General features: G+C 39.5%; 3 protein-coding genes across 7 annotated transcripts; 1 reads left to right on the top strand and 2 right to left on the bottom strand.

The window, feature by feature from the left end:
- Window positions 1-2,055: 2,055 nt before the first annotated feature.
- On the top strand, window positions 2,056-5,517 carry LOC116616842 (collagen alpha-1(IX) chain). Its single transcript, XM_048721904.1, has 3 exons — window positions 2,056-2,229; window positions 4,300-4,460; window positions 5,053-5,517. The coding sequence occupies exons 1-3, from the start codon at window positions 2,207-2,209 to the stop codon at window positions 5,409-5,411; spliced, it is 543 nt and encodes a 180-aa protein (XP_048577861.1). The 5' UTR covers window positions 2,056-2,206; the 3' UTR covers window positions 5,412-5,517.
- Window positions 5,453-14,065, bottom strand: LOC116616841. 2 transcript variants are annotated; one of them, XR_007306551.1, is made up of 7 exons: window positions 13,845-14,065; window positions 12,420-13,056; window positions 8,533-8,722; window positions 7,832-7,934; window positions 7,201-7,423; window positions 6,254-6,516; window positions 5,453-5,996 (listed from the first exon to the last, which is right to left on the bottom strand). XR_007306551.1 is itself a non-coding variant. In XM_032378936.2 (6 exons), exons 1-6 carry the CDS (start codon window positions 13,899-13,901, stop codon window positions 6,320-6,322), a joined length of 1,407 nt encoding a protein of 468 aa, XP_032234827.2. In that variant the 5' UTR covers window positions 13,902-14,065; the 3' UTR covers window positions 5,453-6,319. The 2 variants fall into 2 exon arrangements, 1 of the variants encoding a protein (XP_032234827.2); XM_032378936.2 differs by having other exon boundaries at window positions 5,453-6,516.
- Window positions 14,066-17,132: 3,067 nt separating this feature from the next.
- Window positions 17,133-21,571, bottom strand: LOC5509886 (protein Mis18-alpha). 4 transcript variants are annotated; one of them, XM_048722005.1, is made up of 7 exons: window positions 21,357-21,571; window positions 20,576-20,642; window positions 20,239-20,241; window positions 19,989-20,075; window positions 19,819-19,854; window positions 19,618-19,717; window positions 17,133-18,739 (listed from the first exon to the last, which is right to left on the bottom strand). In XM_048722005.1, the coding sequence occupies exons 1-7, from the start codon at window positions 21,538-21,540 to the stop codon at window positions 18,518-18,520; spliced, it is 699 nt and encodes a 232-aa protein (XP_048577962.1). In that variant the 5' UTR covers window positions 21,541-21,571; the 3' UTR covers window positions 17,133-18,517. The 4 variants fall into 4 exon arrangements, with proteins under 4 accessions (XP_048577962.1, XP_032234847.1, XP_048577963.1 ...); XM_032378956.2 differs by lacking the exon at window positions 20,239-20,241 and having other exon boundaries at window positions 21,357-21,570; XM_048722006.1 differs by lacking the exons at window positions 20,576-20,642; window positions 21,357-21,571 and adding an exon at window positions 20,397-20,542.
- Window positions 21,572-23,547: the final 1,976 nt, after the last annotated feature.

Below are 23,547 nucleotides of genomic sequence, written 5' to 3'. Positions count from 1 at the left end.
GGGCTAGGCCCATCACACCCTCGGCTCTGATCTTCCCTGTAGCGCTATGGCAACCGCTGAGAACGACAAGTCGAGGGTTGATGGAATATGAGATCTCATCCATTGTAATCACACAGTCTTCGCTGTATATCTGTTTGCCAAAGCAGGTATCTGGAGCGACAATCATTTGTCTTGTGTTTGGCTCTGCATGCGTTGCGTTATGGAAGACACTGTAGCCTTTCTTCAGCTCAGAGATGATCGCATTCTTCCTCTCTTGTGTCTTCCTTGAGTCTTGATCGATGAAGAAGGCTTTTCCAGATCTTCATCATCCATACTTGTCGAAGTCTACTACTGACCAATGAGCTGATGTCATGAACATGTACGCCTTCATAAAGGGTTACGTTTTTTAATCCGTCTTTAGGCTGTCTACAAGAGCGCGCGGACGACCTTGTTCGGAGACTAACAAGGAACAAGGCTTATTATCTGTTTTGCCAAGTAAAACTGAAACTTGGGCAAGTGCGCGAAATGTTTCGACATACGTATCAACAAAAGTGATTTTTAAATCTACTAACTCCCCAAGTTTCACAAAAAGTTTTTCATAGAGCTTAAAGCTTTCCAGGAGATTATTCTCAGCTTCTCGAAACCTCGACAAAGATAAAAACAGAAAACCTGTGGACTACTTTACCTTTAAAATTTTGTCAATAAAACTGGATCACATGCTGATATAATTCTTGTAGACTTTATAGAGGGGTTTGGTGAAATTTTTAGCAGCGAAAACCCGGCAGGTTTCGTTCACATGGCATCGTGAATCGAGGAGTCGAGCGTGTGGCGAGTGAGGCTTGGGGAGAGTGGAAGGCGAATTACACAGGTAGACCAAGCTAAGCTTTTTTTGGAAACGGAAGATCAATACAAAAGGTCCAAATAGTCGTGTTCGCGAACAAGAAGAATAAATGAGTAAGTACGCAGCTGCTTTGTCTCCTATTATCTTTGTTCTACAAAAGAGTTCTTTTGTCTCTATTCTTCCCGTTCTTTGTGTCGAGGTGCGGACATTGTTCATTCGCCCAATCAAATTGCAGCTTGTAAGAGCTGCGTACTGACCCGAATAAATACTGTACAACAAAAACTAGCATTCGACTCTGCCAAATTTTCGTCTTCAATAAGACTTATTCAGGACAGACTCCCGATTCAGAGTCGAATACCAGTTTTTGTTGTATTGTTAACGTAGATGAATGCTTCCCTGCTAGCAGAGGCCTCTCGCTGGGCTGGCGTTCGCGAGGAAAAGAGAACTCTGCCATGGGTCGAGGCTGTTTTCGTTGTGCATGCGTGAGCGTTTCTAAGCGACCTCATGACGTGCCAAAATCCGTACACCATTGCGCGAAAGCTGTCAATATGCGAATATGCTTTGCATGGGTTTTGTCGCAAATTTTGAACCATCAACCAAACAGGTGAATGCAGAACGGCGGAAAGGAAAGGAGGAGATCCTCGCGCGCAAGGGTTCACCCCTGACATATGGGCAAAACGCAGATTTTTCTACAGCAGTCTATCCCAGGCACTCTTTTCGGGTACCCTGTAAATGAATATAAACCGTGAAACGTGTGCAGCGTTTCCGATTTCCCATCATGTCACTTCTTCGATAAACGATCACGGTGTCAAAACTAGTCTCCCGAGCAGCCGTTCTTTGTGTCAGTCACGCAACGCTCCCATTAGTGGGGATATCAGCGTTGCGTGACCGACACAAAAAACGGCTGCGCGAGAGACTAGGTCAAAGCGGAAACCGAAATTCGGGTTCATTCCAAGCTGAAACAGAATTTGAATTACCGGGAACGGCCTTTGTGGTTAACAGCCTTACATAATACGTTAGAGTTGTTGTTTCTCTTTTTTGTTAGTGGATGGTCCCACGGATGAGCGTTAGATACTGATAAGTTCGTTTAGTAAAACTTTGCTTTTTAAAAAAGCAAAATAACCATAAGAAAGAAGTGAAATAAGAGGGAAATAAGAGGAAAGTAAATGTCCAAGAATGATAAGCGAATCTGACAATATTTGACTTCCCCCAAAAGCCAAACGTGTTCTGTCAAAAAACAGTGCTGATCGTTTGCTGAAGCTGAAAGGAAAGTTTTTATCAAACAAATAGGGATAAATTGGACTGAATTGAACTGGATAGATTCCTGAAGTCATACAACCGAAATTTTTTCGAACGGATCATTACATCTAAGTAAGAGGGAGAAACATGGATGACGAGACCGTTCTGCGGTGAGCACAACACAACTACACTATACTAAGTCATATGGATATATATTATAAAATAAATAAGAGGAAGGTTATTAGTTTATCTAACAAATAATAATTAGTATATATTAGCAGTTGTTTTTTAACTGCTTTTGTCATTGTTATTCACCGTTCTTGTACCGACATTTTTTTTATTGCTAGTCATAATTGTTCATCTTCAATTCCCTGTAGAAGATTTATTTTAAGAGCGATTTTCGGAGTTTTCTCAGACTTCATTAATTATACTTTGCTTTATCAGATGACGTTAACTACTACTATCAACTACTATTTGAAGTAAAATTTAAAAGTTTTAAACAAAACGAGGCAATATTTTGACTTTTAGTCACCTTGCAACAGCGTATCAATGGATCTTAACCCGGAATGGTTTATGGGTAACGTAAAAAAGTTTGCCTCCAAGGTTTAGGTCCTCTGTGACGTTCAATGGCTACATCAACTTGTGTTTAAGGGACGACTTTGGAATGAGGGGATCAGTATTGTACAATATTAAATTTTAGATACTCAATTTGAGGGCATTTATACAGATAAATTTGAGAACTAAAGAATTTCTTCATCTTCAAGTTTGAGAAAATATTGCTTGGTTCTAAATAACTAAGCGTCGATACGGCTACGCAAGAACTAGCTCGCACACAGGGGGGTTCGCAGGGTGCGCGGGCATCCTAAACTTGCGTCATTTCTTATTAAGGAATCTTCAAATACTATGCTTTTTCCATATGATACCTATGACTGCCCACCCCCCCCCCCCCCCCCCCCGCGGGTACGCGCCTGCTCCCTTCATGGCGAGGCTGACATGACGGGAAAACCTGGAAAACGCGCAATTCCAGATAGTGAGAGAAGACACAATTTCTTACAATGGCTATAGGTTTCTTGTATTACGGACTGATTTTCAAAACACAAATAACGTGATGCCGAAGTGCACATAACCAGATTTTAGCTTTTTCAGATAATTTTTCCTTGATCATCATTGCCCTGTGTATCAGTTCAGGGACAAAAAGCTCAAATTTCAATGACACTGCAAAAAGTCGCATCGATTTTAAAAAAAGTCGCACTTGATATTTTGTTTGCTATTTGCTACTTGGTATTCAAAATTTAAAATATTGAAACATAGTATTCGGAGTTATAAAATCGGATGGTGTATTTTTTAACCCCCCCCCCCCCCCCCCCCACCCTTTGGGCTGCCAGAAAGCCATATACTAGACCTTGTGGGTAGGAGCGATATTTGGCTGACTGACACAAACACTCCCGAAGCAACTTACAGTTTTCTTCAACAAAGGCTTTATGGCATTGAACAACAGACATGGCTTAGCTCTATTCAAAATGACAACAGAAAAGACCAAGCACAAAATATCAAATTGCGTACGCTCAGAAAGTTTAAACTGTCCCACAATTTAGAAGATTATCTAACGGACGTAAAAAATATTGACCATAGGATTGCCCTTACTAAATTCAGGCTAAGCAATCATAAGCTAGCAATTGAAACTGGAAGGTATGAAAAGCCATATAAAAAACCTAACAAAAGAAAATGCTTAGTATGCCAGACAGGTAAAGTGGAGGATGAAGAGCATTTTCTGTTAGAATGTCCGGCCTATAAAGATGATCGGGATAATTTACTGGATTTCCTTAAAACGCATGCAGGTATCAATGTTAGACACCATGCCAACAAAAAAAATAGCTTCGTCAGAATTATGGGATTGAGCTGGAATGAAAACGTGAATCGGCGCTTAGCGAAACATATTTTTGAATGTATGAAGGCAAGAAATGTGAAGCTTGATGACGACGTACGGTGACGTCATCTTATCATTCGAAACAAGAAAAAAAATCCAAAAGGCAAAGTAAGAAAAACATTTTATTTGTGGATTTACACCGATATAAATGTTTTATAAGGTGCCATTAATAAAATCTATCTATCTATCTATCTATATGTAACAAACAATATTACCCCCCTCAACTTTGTCACTAAGCCAACCCCCCCCCCCCCCTTTAGCAAAAAGCTAGATCCGTCAACACGAGATATTTTCACTTTTATTCAATTATTAGAAAGTCGAGCTCATCCTCAAAGGTCGTCTGGTTGCTTGCGGTGTTTACCATCTTGGCGACGAGTGCAGAGTTCATAAGAATCGAGATAAAATTGAACAAGAACTCGTTCAAGGTTGATGACCTGAAAGCCGTGACAGTGGGGGGATGCCATGGCAAGGAAGGTAAAGGAAGGTTTTATTTTTAGTTAAATCTGAGGAAATTTACCATGCATAGGAGCCAGGCCAAAGGCAACCCATAAACGTACAGCAAGTGTAAGAACCTCATCATTAAGGAATCTTCAAATACCATGCTTTTTCTATATGATTCCTATGACTGCGCACCCTCCCCTCCCCCTCAGCCATTCCTAGGTACGCGCCTGCCTTTATTTTACTAGTGTAGCTGGGGTTGTTGCAGGGAGGGATGGGTAGTGGTTCCAAGGGGACGGGCGGGTGGTGGTTTTAGGGGGGAGGGGTGGGTGGCGGTTCCAAGAACGCTGTTCAGTTCAACAAATTTGTTGTCCGTCATATAAACCGCTTAAAACCCGTTGGTTTAAAAATACGTTTATATATAAAGAAACGTCCGCTCAGAAAAGTGGGGGGGGCGCCCCCCGACCCCTCCTCTTCCGCCGCCCCTGCTCCAATTCGTCGGGGGAAATGTCCCCCCCTCCCCTGCTTGCCACAGGAATCCCGAACCCCCAGGAAAGCAATTTCCGAATTAACCCTGGAGGGCCGGCTAAAAGAGGGCCGGGAAAAAGCTTTTATTGGTGCTTTTCAGGTTTAACTAGTGCTCCGCTGTCCATGCGTCGGCGCCGCGAGGCTCCGCAAGACGATGTCCCAAGCATCAAACGGCGAATCTCACAGATTCAACAAACGCTTCACATCCTCACACTCCGCAAAAAACAGTCACAAAACGCAGGAGCACCGCGAGGCTTGCCGGGTAGTCCAGGCCCCAGAGGCGTCAAGGGACCACAGGGTGACCGAGGAAAGCGCGGGAAAAAGGGAAAAATGGGCCGGCCCGGGAGACAAGGATCTGACGGGAAACCTGGGCACCAGGGACCACAGGGTTTCAAAGGCGAAAGAGGAGAAAAGGGGCAGAGAGGAGATGTTGGGCCCAAGGGAGCGAAGGGAGATTAGTCTCCGCCATCTTGATATGTCAACATGGCTCTTCTCCTGTATTGTTGTCTTGCCGTGGTCTTTATTGTCAAAAGCTTTGCAACATTAATAAAAATACGTCAATATCGTCTGTTATTATTGTCACACAACACATACAATGGAACCTCCATAAAACGAACCTCAATTTAACTCTGTATAACAGACACTTTCAAAAGTTCCGAGTTCACAGAGAGAGATTTTTATGTACACTATAATCTAACTGAAAGGTGATCTTGAACCCTATTCTAGAGTTTGAAAGAGTCAGACCCACTTTTTTAGTGTGTAATTCAACTGATGTATTAATTTAACTGATGTAGCCTGGGCAGCGGCTCAAGGGAAGGCTACGCAGGCTATAACTGGTACAACAATGGATGATTTTCTTTAGGGACAGACCATTCGAAAAGCGAAGGGGGGGGGGGGGATAAGAAACAAAAAGAATTATAGCTTCATGCACGTCTTGGAGACAAAAAAAAAATGCACGACTGAAACTAGCCCTCCCCCCCCCCCCCCTTCACTTTTCTAAAGGTCCGTCCGTTATCACGTGGTGAATACACCTACTTCAATAAAGGTTGTCAGCACAAACGGTGAAAGGCAATGCCAAATGGCAGTTCTACGACCGGAAGGTGTTTATGGATAGCAATAATTTGTAAAAATAACTTAAGTGGAACAGAACCATTAAATGGATAGCCGCATGTTTTATTGATATTTTTCTAAATTTATTGATATTTTTCCCAAATATTTTGGGATCTACGGGTCCTCTCGGTCGTAGAACTGCCATTTATCAATGGCCATCTGCCATTTGCACTGACAACGCTTTATGAAATAGTTGTATACTGTATAATGAATACTATAATAGTGTATTATAATATTTCTGGCATCACAGTATCAGGCTAAGCCATTTTTGCTTCGCTTATTACAGCAGTATTAAAGTATGCAACAATACTTAGTTCTGTTGCTTTGACCCAGGCCTTCTCGGGCAAAGATGAAGCCTTGTGGAACACCTGTTTCACATCTACGGTGAGGAAAAGATCATCGTGATCTTCAGTAACTATAGCCTCCCCTTGGAGCAACAGAAACAATGTGTCTCCTGGAATAATAGGAATATAAAATATCAGAACAAAGCAAGATAATATTTTTGAGATGCTGATTTTTTATTTCGATTGGCCTTAAGTGCAGATATGAAATCCACGCAATTATTTCTTCAAATAAATAGTCATACTAGATTCAAATTGTATCAAATAATATAGTGGTTTTAAAAAATCCCGAGCAATAGTCAAGCCAGAATAAAAGAAAACAAAGAAATTATAGTGTATAAGTACTAAATAAACTAAATAGTATTTCACGGATTTTTGAAAACAACTCTAACAAAAATGATTAGATCGATCAACACGCATGTATTTTAAGCTTTTTCATTTAATATTTTCAAGACTTACTGCCGATCATTGACCCAAGCCTTTTGCTTGAGTGTTGTACTATGCTTTAGAGTTCATTAGATAAAAAAGATAGGAAAGAAACAAATAGTAGTTATAGTTGTCACTTTTCTATGCTTCTTCTGAATGCGTAGGCCTTCTTAGTAAACTAGGACCGATAGGTTGTTGTAATCCGCCTACATTTCCACTACGGCGTAAGTAGCACAGCTAAAGTACAGTTGAAGTGTAGACGACTGGTGCAGTTGAAGTTTAGATCACTACAAATTCTTTTTCCTAGACCCTTTCAATGTGAGAGCATCCGTGATAAACCAGGACTGACAAGATTGCCGTAGTTCGCTTACCTTTTTTGTACTGCGCATGCGACAACACAGCCTGCTCCTCTTGGATTTCCCTTACAAGCATAGATAGTGCGATGATATAGATGAACCCTGGAGGGCAGTCCTTGAAGAATGCACTCTGCCTTAAGGTCATCCTGAGCATCTCAAGGTCTAGTGCTCCGCCATACTTTTCATACAACTCTTGGTCTCTCTTGCTCAGGTTTTCTTTCCACTTTTCATTATAGACCTATAATAGAGGCAGAGATTTGAGGCGGCTAACATTGGGTAAATGGCTGCATTGCAAGTTAGAGTAAATGGGTATTTAACAAACACCTGCATAAAACTGGTTTCTGGGATTCGATATGATGGACTAATTTATTCGTTAAAAATAAAATGAAGCCATTTTTATTGTAGAATAGATTGATTTTGACAGAGAATCAATTGGATTTTTATTATTTGGGGCAAACAAGTTGAAAATGCTTCACCTTTAAAAGGGGCTCTAAGTAGGATATACTTCTCGCTGAAAATTTAAGGTGGCTCTGAAGCAAAGACAAAACTTTTTTAGTCTTTGGTATTCTGGTGGGCAAGAGGGAGTGGCTCCCAAGAGCGTACGCCCCGACCCCCAACCTGCCACCACTGAATTTCCTCAGCTTACCTGAAGTATGACCTTTTCGTTGGGATACTGGTTGAGAATGTAGTAGAAGTGGTGCTTCTTGAGGGTGATGATCTGGCATGGAGTAAGGGCCTTGATAGTACACCTATACCCCACCAGGCGAAAGGTTAAGGGTACTATACGAGGGTGATGATCTGGCATAGAGTAAGGGCCTTGACAGGGAACTATACGAGGGTGATGATCTGGCATGGAGTAAGGGCCTTGACAGTACACCTATACCCCCATTGCTAGCTGATGTTAAAGGCATACACATGTCTACATTCCGAACCAACAATTTCGCCATAAATAGTATAATAACCAAAAGTCCATCCTATAACTTGTCCAACCAATGTATTATGTGTTGTTGGTTAGTGCAAAGGCATTCTTACTCGTATTTGCCCATCCTCAGATTGTATAAATACCTAATGGTCCATCCCATTTGCCCAATCCATGTGTATTGCTGGATTCTCTATTTATATATATATTTGCCCCCCCCCCCTTTTTTACCACCTAATTATATGTCCAATTATTTGTTTAACCTATATCTGTTTTGTTGAATGAGGTGAAAGGCTGCCTTTTCTCCCATTTGTGTATTGCTGGATTGAATGAAAGGCCCGCCTTTTCTCCCATATGTACATTGTTACATGAGGTGAAAGTCCTTCCTTTCCTCACATGTGTTCTGTTAGATAGCGTAAAAGACCTACCTTTTCTCCTTGTCGGTAAAGAATCCCTCCTCGCCGAAAGTGAACCCTCTCTTGTCACCGCTATCAAACACTGCCAGCTGGTGCCCTTCTGCAAAGAGCCCCACCCGCCCATGGACCAGGACATACATCTCATGGCCTGGGTCACCCTCTCGGTAAACAGCACTCCCACAAGGGTACAGCACTATGATTTCTGATATGTAAGAAGAAAACAAATTTGGTTACAGGTACAGTAAAAACCCATGTGTAATTCTGTCAAAACAGGTTCTTATATTTTGGGTACTAACTAACAATCAAGGCAAAATAGATTCTCTTTACTGTAGGTTCTTACTTTTTTTCCAAATGGCTTTATCACAGTGATTCATATCTTTAGAAGTGTGACTGAATGCATAGCCAGGTACTTACTAACAATCAAGGCAAAATAGATTCTTATTACTGTAGGTTCTTACTTTTTTTCCAAATGGCTTTATCAACAGTGATTCATATCTTTAGAAGTGTGACTGAATGCATAGCCACTTTGCTATAGAGATATCCTTACTGTATGATGTTATATTGTAATCTTATCTTTATTATTTAGCAAATTTTATTTCAAAGCCCCATAATTTGTTTCAGTTTTCATGAGGTAACCCATCATATAAGAACCTTTTGAATTTTTTAGCTTTGTACAGCATACCTGTCAACTCTCCCACAATAGGCGGGAGTCTCATGATTTTGGAACCCTTCTCCCGCTCTCCCGCGTTGGGCACCAAATCTCCCGATTTTTGGGGTTTTTTATTGCCTCCGAAAAATAATTCTATAGAAAAATCGTTATTTTGCCTTTTTTCTATTAAAATATTTGAAACAACAAATCCCTTGCGTAGCACAATTTATCTAACACCCTTGTGAGATCTATAAGTGGATTTGTTCGCGAGAGCTTTCTATACGGCAAACGCCTGCAAGGTTAAACCCACCTCTCCCCAAAAAAAATGAATATACCCCACCCATCCCCCCAAAAAATTCTCAAGCCTTGAGATTTTGGGAGGTTGACAGGTATGGTACAGTAGGTTCTTATTATTTTATTTTATTTTATTTCTGCCTATAGGTTCTTAAATCACTAGGTTCTTACATGCCGGTTTTTACTGTATTTTCATATTGCTAGTGGTTTGGCACATAAACAGGATTGTGATAGGGAGGTGGGCTGTCTTAGGTATCTTACAGAAAAAGGAAAGTACTTGACCATTCTTCAAAAAGAAATAACCCACTTTTTGGGTCTACAATTAATGATTCTTTATTAAGCAAGAGACTGCTTTTTGGCAGGTGATATGTACACCCCATGTGCGTGCCCCTATCTACATAACAGTATGTACCTGTCACTTACAAAAACTAAAACAAACTACGTTTATGCTTTTCTTAGCATGGGCATAGCCAGTGAGCCGCACTAGCAGTAGTGGGAGGCAGTAATGCACGTTCTGTAGTCTTTTACAGACAGGGGTGTACGCAGGATTTTAACAAGTTGCAGTCAAAGCATTCAGAAGCTGAATGAGGGTGTGGCCCCTCATCCGGAATCCCGTGAAGATTTCATAGCTCTCACTTTTGGGTTTGAAATTGGCGTCAATGCTTTTGAGAATATTACACGATCCCCTGTAATCCTCGATCTGAAATAGGACTTTAGTCGTCGCGTGGCACTGAACGACATAACAATATGCTTGGAAATCATCTGTAGACTACCATGAAAAGAAAATTATAGTTTTTATCCTCATCATATATATAAACCTAATATGTACATAAAAATGAATGAGTAAACATTTGATTTTTTTCCTCTCTTTATGCAAATAAGATGGCCAAATTTTTTTTGCAGTCCACTGACTGCAGGCCTATAGGCTGCGTACACCCGACAGATAAGTCCACTCTCTTAGAGAGTAATACATAGATTTAGGCATAGCCTAAAAGCGCAGCGCTAAACCACCAAATCTTTGATTATTTTCGCTTAATAATAAATATTATTATATTTTTGTTTTTGACGACGTCAACGATTTCACAGACCACACGACCACACATTGTTATGCCCCCTTCCCCCCACATCTACATGACTCATAACAAGTTCAGTTGTCATTCGATGTTTCGGCGTCAGGGAAGTTTTAATTTATTAATGTTATCGATGACGTCAAATGAGCATATCATTGCACTACACTTGAAACATACATCACACCTACTGAGGTGTCACACAATGTTTCTTTCAAGAGATATGAATGTTTTTGCTTTTTATCACGATTTTGCTTTAAGTGACGTCACCCACACGTGACCATATTGTTGCATCCCCCTTGACACCTACATGACACCTACCGAGTTTGGTTGCCATATGATGTTTCCTTTGTGAAATATAAATATTTTTTGTTTTGATGACGTCAGCATATTTTTTTATTCTAGTGACATCATCAATAACGTCACAAATCACATGACCACATATTTGCACCTCCCTTCACACATACATGACACCTGCCAAGTTTGGTTGTCATACGATGCTTTTAAGGGACGGACGGACATCGCGTCACGAAAACTCGAGTCGATGTGTTACCAATATTTGTTAAAATATTTGTTTTATATGCCACTTTTTCTTAGGTATGGGGCTCCGCTCACGCGGCACGGCTCCACTATGAAAGCACGATCAACAAGCAGTAGAGAGAGGGATATTGTATTTGTATATTACATTACTAGCAGAACCATAAAACATCATCAAGGGGGATTGTGGATATTAACTTGCGTTGTGGACAACTTTTTTTTCATTTCTCTCAGCAATAGCGATTAATTACTCGCTCTTCCTTTGCAAAAAGATTATTGGAATGTGGACAATTACCAAGAGCTAAATGGACAAGGTATAGAAGGATATTTTAAACAGCCGTGTTTGACTAAAACACGCTCAAAATTTACATCTACTTATCTTACTTTGTAGACTGCTTCTTTCGGTTAAACGCATTTGAGAGAGTTACTCCAAGCAGAGACCTGGTTATATTGTAGAGGTAAGATTTAAAAGTGTGTATGTTGCTTTTGACGGTAAAATGGGGTAAAATCTATTTTGTTTTGAAGAGCTCACTTTTTCAAGTGAAATTTATTTATTAATTGTGCAGAAAATTCCAGCTATCAGATGCATTTCAAAATGATAGGTAAAAAGTTTACCTATTGGGCTACACAACAAGAAGAGGAAGAAAAAAAATCTACTGTGTCTTTATCGATTAAGAAGCCTTAGTTTCTTTTCCATAATACACTTATATCTCAAAATATACAAAAAATCTTTAGAATATTTTAGTCTCTTTCAAAGCTTCAATATCTCAGCTACATGCTCTGCAAAAATTAGAGATTGGAGGCCGTCTTGGGGTAAAAAAGATTTATAAGGAAAAGTTGTCCGTGACGCAAGTTAATACCCGCGATCCACCTTAAAGCAACCCCTGAATCAGGGTCACATTACATTAACTTTTAGATTGCATCTATTTAACAAATATCTCAACTTATTTTTGTGTGCATATCCGTCTGTACACGAACAGATGCAGGCCCGTAGCCAGGATTTTAAGGGGGGTGGTTTGTTTTTTCTATTTCAGAGGACCAAATTTCTGGTAAACACCTCTCCTCACCTTATGTGCCCCTTACGTCATGATGATGTTTCTTATGGCCCAGTATAGTGTGAGTCATCTAATATGTCGAGGTGTGGACAACCCTGGGGGTGGGACCCTGGGGTGATCGCCCTATCTTTTAGGGTATCAAAATTTGACCAACTGCTATTTCTTAAGGGGTGTTCAACAGTTCTTCTAATCCTGCTCTCTCTAAAAGTCCTCCCTCGGGGTTGACAACCTTTTTAAGTTCAGCTGCATATTAATACAGACAAAATACATACTTCAAGCATACAGTAGCAGTCATACCTTGCTTCATTGCTTTAATAAGGTCCTTGATGGCGGCCTCTTCCCAACCATGAAGCACCGGTACTTCCCTAAGCACATCCAGTGCGACCATCTTACTCAATGCCTGATCCTCAAACAGATGGGCAGTGTCCAGATACCTCCTGATGGAGCACAATCTTAGCATTGGCACCTCCAGGGGAGGAGTCAGGATCCCCTGCACATCGGCAGCCCTCAGCAGTATGAGCGAGGCTTGCGAGGGAACCCTCACATTTGCAATGCAAGGGATATCATACAGAACTGATACCTCACCAAAACACTCCCCTTCTGTAAACACTCGTATGACATACTCTTTTGATTGAACCTGATTCAATTCAGGATTGCTGTTTTGGTTGCTAGGGCCCTGGTTGCTAGGGCCCTGGTTGCTATGGTGATAACTGCTAGGATCCAAACTTACAACTTCTGCCTCACCACATGTTATGATGTATACTCCAACTGGGTCAGAGCCTTTTGTGATTAACAATTGTGGTGTGTTTATTTCAACAAACGTTGCAGCTTTATAGATAGCTTGAGTTTGGGTTTCATCTAGTGTGAATGGGGCGTTGTCAAGCCAATTTTGAAGACGTTTCCTTATTGAGGGATGCAAATTGGTATTGCGGACCTGTTAAGATAATAACAATACAAAGTAGGTACACTTAAAAGCTTATTGGCACTAGTCATTTGAAACCCGCACCCCCATGGTCCCGGGGGAAGTGTGGGGTTAACGTGGGGGTTTAGAGGACTTTTGAACAAGAATCTGCATAGAGAGGGTGGGGGAATTGACAGTTTTTGACTCTAAGACTTATCCCCACCGTGGGCGCTTGGGGACAAATGAATAACATAACAAATGTACTTTGCAAAAGTCATGTCAATTTCTGGTTTGAGACTCTTTCTCTGTTGTAGCAAACAATTCCATGTATCAGCGTCAGATATAGTTGTCCAAAAAATAAATTTAAACCCTAAGGGATGGCAGTCTTCCAAGACAAATCATATCGGACTTCTGTATTCTATTAACAGTCTCTTAATACATCCAAGATGGTTTGGATCAGTCCCCGGTAACGCTCAAGTAGTCACCCCTAAAGTCTAACGACAGCAGTGAGCTTACTTTTATCCTTCTAGCAGAGCCTTTTTCCTGTTTGTTTCTATCAGTTCACTTATCCGTGTCGCGACTCTGTTCTTTTGTGTTTTTGTTTGTTTAGAAAACAAACGGAAAAGAACGCGTAAGAACAGAGTCACGACACAGATAAGCTTAAGTGAAAGGTGAACAGGAAAAAACTCTACCAACAGGGTAGCTTACTTTACTTATAAAAGTATAAACATGTATATTTAACAGAAAAGCGGATGAGGAATTATGGAGTCCATTGGTCAGCATAATCACAAATATTTTGAGTGCAATTTTCGTAGTCTTACCTTTAGATTTGATGATCGATCAAGGGTCTGTGAATTCCCACTCGCCCCGTTTCCCATCAAAGCAAAATAAAGGAATCTGTTTTCAACACGAAAAGCTTGTATCGTATCTTAGCATTTTTCTTATCTTCTAGAGAAAATTATAAACACTCCCGCTTGGTTACCGATGAAAATGTCCGCCATGTTGGAACGGGAAGCAATTTCCCACGGACGTAGATTGTGGTCGAGTCCGCGGCCATACAGCGGTCATACCCAACCTCTCAATCGGAAACTTCCGAATAAACATCTTCGGAATCGAGCATCATAAAAGAAGATGGCGGCCATATGACAAAAAAGTCTCTCTCTTATGTACCCATACGAGTAAGAGAGACAATTCCTGCCTTTGTCGTATGCTGAATGAAATTTTCCAACCATTTTCATTTAAATTTTCAGATAATGTATCTTACATAACTTTGAACCATGACAGCTGGGGGGTGCTTTTACTTTTTTTCCTTTGTTCTATTTTACTAAAGTTATAAGCGTAAGCTTAATTGAGCACTTTTTTTACTTACTTTAATGGGTACCTCTTAGCATATGAAGTTATATTCACAATGGATGTACATGGATATATACTCGTCATCATAAGTAACTTATTATTATAAGTACTTTAAAATTTTCAATTAAAACTCACAGAAGAGTCTAAAGAAATAACATCATGAATTGGCATTTTTTTCAGATAGGTATTATATGATACCTATGGCTGCGCAACCGGGCTTCTACAAAACGAAGACCTAAAACCTAAAACCTGTGACCCCAAAAGCTACGACCCCTTAGCCTATACCTTGTTTCCCAAAATGGCTACACAGCGTGGAAGTTTCATGTGAAATCAGTGATCCTTATGAGATAATAAGCTTATTCAATTTGTTTTTTTAATTGGGAAATAGTGAAATACTTGTGTTTCCAAGTGGTCGTTTCTTAAAACGCCGATAAACTCAGAAACCCGAAATGTCACCCGGTAAACTTTTTCGGGTGTTTCTTCCAAAATCATAATTGCCCGCTAACTTTATACGGGAAATCGCTTCATGTTCTAGTTGTAGAAAGTTTTCATCACAGAGAAAACCATTCCACTGCCCGGAAAAAGTGGGCTAATCAAGGCTTACATCATTTTATCGGATTTCCTTTCAACCAATCAGGTTTCATCTCTGTCAAATGATTTGACATTGAGCTGTCACAGTACGCCTAAAAATATAAACAGCTTTGCGAAATTATTAGAAGTTTTTCTAATGAGACTTTATTTACTTGTTCTTGTCTTTCTTTCGAAAAATGTCGATGCCACAGCAATGTTTGGGGTGCAAGTTGTCTACAGACATCGACAAAACTTGGATTTCAATAACTATTTAGCCAATCTATTCATAAATTTGGAAATTATAATTTACTTGTCGGGAACCCGTATCGGCACGCTACGCAAAAGCTTTGTTTTGATTAACACTCTTCCTCGCCAGGGAGTTCGAAAACTTTTCTGGATGCATTTTTCTGAATTACCGATGATTGCCGGGTCTGTTAGGTTACCGGGAGAGTTTTTGGGATATTTTTTCGGGCAAAGGAGCGTGTCTAAAAAATTAGTGCAATTACGACGATTAAAAATAGTTCTTGGCGCGCACATGAGAATATTTCCTCCATGAAAAGCACAACAAAATCCGCTGAATTGCCTCATAAGGATCACTGATTCCATATGAAACTTTCGCGCTGTGTAACCATTTGGGAAACAAGTTAGACTAAATAATAACTGAAATTTTTGGGGGATCGTAGCTTTTGGGGTCTAACAGGTTTTAGGTATTAGGTTTTAGGTCTTCGTTTTGTAGACACCCCTGCGCAACCCCTTCACCCCCATCAGCTAATCCTGTGTACGCGCCTGCTATGTTTGCGTTCTTATGATTACCAGGGATAAAAGGCAAACGAACCCCGCGTTCCTAAGTCGAGATTAGGAAAATAATTGGCTGACTCACTCGTCCGTTCTTGCTTATTTAATTTTTTAATCTGCCTGACGACATATAAATTAATAAACACTAACTAAATTGAGTAGACTAAGACTAGATATTTATATGGTCTGTCACCACACACAAAAGTCGGATCGCCATCTTGGATTTCTCCGACAATCTCGCCCTTTCCGGAGATGGTGATCGGAAAATTCCGACTGTGAGGTTGGGTATGACCGCTGGGAGTCCGCGGACTCGACCACATTCTACGTCCGTGGGAAATTGCTTCCCAGTTGGAACAGACCTAGACCCATTGCTGCTCGTACACAGGAATCCCAAGCTTCCGAGTATAGCATTTTTATTTGTTATCTTCCTAAAAAAAGTATCAAATAAGCGCCCCCCTCTAAGAAGTAAAATATCAAATAAGCACCACCCCAATAAAACGATGTTGTAATGACCTAATGCATGCTTCTACAATCATTTTCCGATTTTTTAATAATATAATTAACTTTTTACAAGCATGAAAGCCCCAAAAGAAGACATTATAATCTAAATTAATCTGAACTAAATAATATAATTAAGCAAATATAACCCTACTACACCTACTCTTCTGCTTTTGTTGCGGCCAGTTAGCTTGCTCTTTTTTCCCCTTCATCTCTGTCATCTGGGATGTTATGCCTTTTAGCCAAGAATTGCTTGTCCCTTTTATTAAGCCAACACGGTCTTAAACAGTCCCTGTCAGAAGCCATTTCAATACCTGTCAACCTCCGAAAATCTCATCAAGGCTTGACAATTTTTTGGGGGAGGGGCAAGGTATAGGTTTTTACTTTTGAGGGGAGGGCTGAGTTGGGTATACCCTCAGGCATTTGCCATATAGTAGGTTCTTGCACACAAATTGTGCTCGCTCAAATTATTGTTTAAATTATTCTTATAGAAAATAGAGGAAATGTTGATTTTCTATAGAATATTTCGGAGCAATAAAAATAGATCGAAAGCGGGAGATCTGGTGCTCAATGCCAAATACGGAAGAGTTTACAGGTATACATTTTGTCATCCTAGCAAAGTACCAAGTTCTAAAAAGAATCCATTTCCATTGGCGGATTTGGGGAAGCCAATGAGACATTTTAGATTGAATGGTAAATAAAGTATAAAACTTCATTTTTAGATGGTTATTTTGAGATTTTAGTACATTATGTGACTTCTAATATTAAATCAAAACAATAATAAAGGTGTGACTGGCAAGGACCCCCTAAGGAAATCTGTGTCAAGAGAAGGGACAGGAGGCCCAGAGTACCCACCCATTGCTTATCAATAGCTGAAAAAGAAGAGTACACTATGAAGCAACAAAACATTTTATAATATATTTTCTCCAGGAGTTCACATCTTTATTGGTGCACCACCATGACTGAAAAACCTATTGAACATGCACACTTCGAAGAGAGAGAGAAAAAAGACTGATTTTTCCTTTTCAAAATACAAATAGTGTGAGGCCAAAATGCACACTCAGATTTTGGCTTTTTAAGATATTTTTCTGATCGTTCTTGTGCTATGTGCTGCATGGGCTCAGGAACGAAGCTCAGATTTCAATAACATTTTACAAAAAGTTGCATAAATTAAAAAATGTCGCATTTGATATTTTGTTTGCTATTACTCACTAAGTACTTAAAGGCATTTTCATCATTATTTGATGTGAAATAAGCTTATTTTAAGTGACATGTCATGTTTTTCCGCCATGTTGGGTGCAGCAAGAGGGCAGGCGTGAAAGAAGCAAATCATAGACTCGACCACTTGCTGTGCAGAGTCTCCCTCTTCAAGAGATCTATCACTCCCCTGCCTCGTACCCAGGTGCTTACTAGCGTGACAGGGCTCTCCCATTGACCCTTCCCTTGTTCCTTTGTACCAGCACTAAACCTTCCCATGGCCCATTGTGCTTACTAATATATTTTTCACTTGTTTTTTTACTGACTTGAGACGCCTGGGTACGAGGTGGTCATTCCCCTGTATGGAGAATTGTTTTTATACAGAGTTTTCCCTCTGACACTTTATGGTAGCAAGAAAGCACATTGTACCTAAGGGCCATAGGCAGGAAGCTACAGAGAAAGTACTGTACCCCCCCCCCCCTCCTCCCAGAGGTTGCAGTGGGGAATAATGCTCTACTTCTCAGTCAAGTAAAGGAGCTGGTCTGAACTTTTCACAAACTTTTCAGCCACATCACCACCCACCTCTCGAGCCACCCCTCCCTTTTCTCTGGATCAAAGGAGCACGGCAGAATGTGTTTCTATTTAACGCGCCATTGATATTATTACAAAAATAAACCACTTTGTTATGCAATATCTCATGGGTGTTTGTTTTATAAGGGGTAATCAGTTGCGCTGTTTGGGGTGTTGGGCTCGCATTGGCTTGACGGATTATGTTTGTCAACAGGGTCTTTGTTCGTTTATCGGTTACAGACAGCGAGAGAAGTGATTTCGGCATCAAACAAACAAAAAACCTGTTGACAAACATAATCCAATTCATAATCCGAGCCCTACACCCTGAACAGCGCAACTGATATCTCCCCTTACAAAATGTAATAAAATCAATCGCATGTTAAATAGCAATACATTCTGCCATGCTCCTTTGTCTGGGCCACAAGCTTATGCTAGACTCACAATGGTTTGAAAGTCCACAACTGAACAGTTTTGGAGCCCTTTCTCTTATTCTGCAAATCCATAGGGAAGGTCAGGTCCTTATACGCTTTGAATGCTTGATGTTTTGATGGACAGTCCCCTTTTTCTCCATCTCTGTGTATGCCCTTTTATTGTTTAGGCTATGTGGAGGCTGTCTTTCACTGTATGTATTATTGTCATTGTTAATAGTTGATATTCCAATTCCATCTGTTTCTGGGATGACTTTTTCCACAGATTGCAGCCTTTCATTCAATGACACAACAACACTTTGTAGCTGGAAAAAGATGACAGAGGAAAAAAGAGTAAAAAAATGAGAAGAGAAGTTTGTTTGATGGAAATGCTGTGATATATGTGGGATTATGGATGACCTAGTGTGTCAGCACCTTAGCATATATGGGGCCTCTCACCTCTGCTGAAACGGGTTCGATTCCCAATCAAGACATGGATAGTATCATTCTGTCTCTCAGCCCAGAATTTTAATTTTTGAACATATGTGAGCTTCCTAGAAGCTTGTGTTTCTCAGTTCCAGGCTATTCTTGAATGCGTATTAGGATTTTAAATGTAAAAGTGTCGAGTAAATAGGATGCTCTAAAAAACATTTTTTTTTTGTGACTATTCCGCACTGTCTGACTGATGGTGTTGCCAGTTGAATGCAGACTCAGAACTCAGGGGTTTGTCTGACCTCAGTTCATTCAATTTACAGTACAATAAAGTAAACAGCTTAATTGTCTCTTTTATAACTGAACCTATTTTTACCATTAATAAGACACTTTTTTTACTCAAAAAGGACATCAAATCATGGTGCATGTTATATACTAAACCACATTTTATTCAACCAATCAATCAACCAATCAATCAATCAACAATCAACCAATCAATCAATCAATCAACCAGCCAACCAACCAATCAATTAACCAATCAATCAATCAATAGTCTTTACTTTCAGAGGTTGAACATTCTAACCTGGTGCAAAGTTTTCTAGCAAATGGCCCTCATTCATAAAAGGTCAATAAACTTATTGTTTTAGTAGTTTGTATGAACACATTCAAACACACATAATTAACAGAAAATATTTTTTAAATGCATTTTCTTCCTTTTTATGAGTATAGCCCTTGAGAGTTCAAATGCATCTAGGTAAATATGATAACTCACCTTCAATATTTCATTTTTTAGATCCTTTGCAGTAGGTATGTCTAGAAGTTCATCTGCTGTTTTATAAGAATTCTTTCCAGCTTGAGTTCCTAACTCATAACTGTTTTAAAGTGTGAAAAACACAAAAATACATAAAAAAAATTGTCATACAACAATTGTTAAAACTCAATACTGTGTAAATTTTTTTAAAAAGTACAATACCTTTTAATACTAGAGCAATCCAATGAAAAAACATCCCTGTAATTACAATGATTTCACTTATTAATTCATTAATAAATATGAGAACAACATGAAAACCTAAACTAATGAGGCAATCATTAAATGTTGATAAGATAATTTTCAGGTTGATCAATTGGGTTGAGTCTGTATACCTTATCATATCAAGTTCTAGAGGTGTGGTTCTGTAAATTCTACCAATTCCAGATTTGCAAGACTTGCATCTCAGTGGAATAAATGTGCTGAAAAAAAGGAAACAGCATATCTATTATTGAAATATTTTTATCAGTTCAGGAATTACAAGAAATTTTAACAGGCAAGAAGAATATCATTGTGACTCCCCTCCATATTTCCATGAATATATACAGATATCATCGCTTCGTAACAGTCCCCAGTGAATCTTACAGACTGAGAAAGAAGAGGTGAGTGTCAGATGAATTCTGGGTGATGGCATCCTCGGGTATTCAGGGCGACAAGGTCAGCATAATGAGGCGTGCTAACTACATAAATCTACTTTCCTACCCCCTCCCCTCCGCCAGCGTTGTTCCGTCACCTTCTCCCACCTGTGACCTTGACACCCTGGGTTCCCAAGGATGAGCTGACGGACACTTGAATATGTCTGGGCAGTTCTATTTTTATTCAGCTCAATCTTCAAGCTAAATTGGGACAAGGACAAGCCAGTAAATGTCATCCCATGAAATGCTATGGAAAGTTTTTGACAAACTGCTCATCAAATACAAACCTGCCAATATCCTGTCCATCTGTTGACGTCTCCAATCCTTCTTCTATTGACACATTTGATGTGACAGCTTTATAACAATGAAAATAGCTTCTAAGTTTCCTCTTCAAAAAACCAGGGGTGGATCCAGGATTTCAAAATGGGGGGTGGATAATGGCCGGATAGACGGCTTATAATCAATTGGTTTTTGGTAGGTCACTACATAGATCTTACAATACTTCACGCTGAATTTGATTGGTCGCGTCAGCAACGTCCAGAAGGGAATTGGCCACTCCCTCCGTCCTTCAGACATTTATTCTCTTTAAACAAAGTGACTTTCCATTTTTTTTACTCAAAAAGGGGAGTGGATATCCACCCAATCCACCTCCCCTGTTTCAAGTGAATTATTGTTTCAAATATTTTAATAGAAAATAGGCAAAATGACGATTTTCTATAGAATAATTTTTCGGAAGCGATAAAAATCGCTAAAAAGCGGGATATTTGGTGCTCAACGCGGGAGAGCGGGAGAAGGAATTAAATATCTTGGGACTCCCGCCTAATGCGGGAGAGTTGACAGGTATGAGTGTGTGGCGCACATCTAACTTAGACAATCATGGGTACGCGCCTGTAAAAAGGCAGCTAAAATTTGGAGAGTTAAAAATCATTAGCTCCCAAAATGAAATCCTTATATCGATAAAAGTTGCCCTTTTAACCAGAAGGTTTAACTGTACAATTACTTTGGCTAGTAAGATGTCTAGTAAGATACGAGTACGATTCACAAAGCGCAACGTCTCACATAAGTTACCTGACAGAACCACAACTTGCAGGTCTTGATCGGCACAAACCCAAGAAAAACTATCTCCTAGAATAACTTGACAGCTAAGGCATTGGAAAACTATGGGTAAGATATCGTCGACGGTTTCTGGAGATGCGTTTTGTCCACGATCTGACACGGTACTTTGATCAACACTTGCTGTCACATCCGCCATGTTCTTTAATGTTTTTGCTCATATGCGCATGTCAGTCAGAACCGCTGACAGCGTGTTTCCCGCCAAAACTTAATCTCTTTCCCAAAAGCCTAAGTAGTCAGATCAGATAACGTGTAATTTGTGTACCAAATACATCTGTAATTTGTGTACGTAATACAGGACCGCAGCAGGGGGGGGGCACTAGCCTAATGCTTAAAAAAATGCCCAGTAAGTGGTGTGTCTGTGCCCCCCCCTATTGTTTTCTTAATGTTTCTGTATCGTGGCCCCCATCCAATAATTCGAGGCTTTTTACAGCTATTGTAATATATAGATTTAGGCACTGCCTAAAAGCGGAGCCAGCATAAACACCTTTTGTGTTGACTGATCAAAGGTATTATTGGGGGGTCTAGGATCCTGCTCTCTACTGAGATTTATTTATTGTACCAACCAAATGGATCCAGGCCTTATTCAATAATTTAAATTATGCAGTACATCAAAGTTAACAAACACAATTCCTGGTGTGTAATGGCTATCAAAGTTGTCAAGAGTCTAATGGTAAATTCTTATGTCCCATCATAGAAGTTCCATTATGAATATCTTTTTTTTTAATCAAAACAATACTTCCACAAGCTTTGCCCTTGTGCAGAAAATGTCGTGGATGTAACAGCATTCCAAAGATTCAAAATAATATATTGAGACTGTTTAGATGCCATACTGTGATTTTTATGTATTGATTTAGTGGCGATTCTCTCCTTCATTGGACCGAATATTCAGAAAAATGTCTGGAAGTTAAAATCCAAAAATATATCTCCTTTCATGCATTACATATTGGTGCACCCCACTTTACCATATAGTGGCCTTGTTGTTGGTGGCCTACTCCCAAATGAATGCAATGAAGAAAAAAAGATTGAAAATAATAACTTCTAATTTCAAACCAAACCCTTTCATTGAACTATGTTTGGGGTAGAGAGGAATCAAAGAATATCAATTGACTAAAAAATAATCGACGGGAGAGGAGATATAAAGTGAATTGACTCAACTTGAAAGTATCTTGCCCTAAAAAACCCTTCCCCTTAATAAAAGTTCCATTAATGTAAATTTGTAAAGCTACATTCTGACAAGCTTTGTTCTTGCGAAGAACAATGGATGAAACAGAATTTCAAAGATGGAATATAGTTTTAGATAAGATGCAATGCTGAAGATTTAATGTACCATTTTAAGTGGTGATTTTCCATCCCCATGGGAGTTAATATCTACAAATATACATCCAGTAATGCATTATAGTTTTGGTATTTTGAGAAACCCTGGATCTAACTATTCCAATGAAATAAATCTAAACATCTAAAATAAATGTAATGGGCAAGAGACTTGGAAAGAAAATCCTAAAAAGAAAATATAAAATGAAAATTTCTAATTTAAAAATCAAATCTGTTCATTAATTTATTTTTGGTGTAGAGGGGAAATAGCAAAGAGCATCAATTGCATAAAAATAGTCAACAGGGAGAAGAAAAAGGAAGAAATATGACTCTTCCTTAAATTTTTGAAGAGAAAATACAATAACAATAATGTGATAATTATATTCAGTACTTTTCTAAAATATCCCCTTTCCCATTATCTTTAGGTTGATAGAAAACTGTTTTCTTTACAGATTTATTATTTAAAAAGCAAAAGTTTGTTTTTAGTTTTATATTATATAAGTATCTTGTTCTAAAAAAACCTATGAGTGTATACTGCTGAATCACATAGTAATGAACTAGTCATTTGCGCCCCCTCCCTTATGGTCCCGCAGAAGTCAGGGGTTAATGTGGGGTTTTAGACCACTTTTTAACCAGGATATGTCAAGAGGGGTGGTGGTATTGACTGTTTTTGACTCTTAACTTGGAAACAGGCTTTTATTAAAGTTTAATCCCCCACCCTTCCCTGGGACCATGGGTGTGGGGGTATCAAATGACTAGTGAATAAGAACATCCTACTGTTCTCTTCAAGACATGATTTTTAATTCTCATGTCTTTCAGTCTTTAGCATTCA

The sequence above is a fragment of the Nematostella vectensis genome, chromosome 14 (genome assembly GCF_932526225.1).
Source record: "Nematostella vectensis chromosome 14, jaNemVect1.1, whole genome shotgun sequence".
NCBI lineage: Eukaryota > Metazoa > Cnidaria > Anthozoa > Actiniaria > Edwardsiidae > Nematostella > Nematostella vectensis.
This window is presented reverse-complemented; position numbering and strand designations above follow the sequence as displayed.

Coding starts and splice junctions, on each gene's coding strand:
- LOC116616842 (XM_048721904.1), top strand. CDS start 2,207: ATGGATGACGAGACCGTTCTGCG. Junction 2,230..4,299: donor GATGACGAGACCGTTCTGCG/GTGAGCACAACA, acceptor TTCAATTATTAG/AAAGTCGAGCTCATCCTCAA. Junction 4,461..5,052: donor GGGATGCCATGGCAAGGAAG/GTAAAGGAAGGT, acceptor GGTGCTTTTCAG/GTTTAACTAGTGCTCCGCTG.
- LOC5509886 (XM_048722005.1), bottom strand. CDS start 21,540: ATGGCGGATGTGACAGCAAGTGTTGATCAAAGTACCGTGTCAGATCGT. Junction 19,718..19,818: donor GATTGCTCTAGTATTAAAAG/GTATTGTACTTT, acceptor ACTTTAAAACAG/TTATGAGTTAGGAACTCAAG. Junction 18,740..19,617: donor TAAAAAATGAAATATTGAAG/GTGAGTTATCAT, acceptor ATCTTTTTCCAG/CTACAAAGTGTTGTTGTGTC.
- LOC116616841 (XM_032378936.2), bottom strand. CDS start 13,901: ATGGGAAACGGGGCGAGTGGGAATTCACAGACCCTTGATCGATCATCA. Junction 7,935..8,532: donor TTTACCGACAAGGAGAAAAG/GTAGGTCTTTTA, acceptor GGTGGGGTATAG/GTGTACTATCAAGGCCCTTA. Junction 6,517..7,200: donor GCATGCGCAGTACAAAAAAG/GTAAGCGAACTA, acceptor CTATTATTCCAG/GAGACACATTGTTTCTGTTG.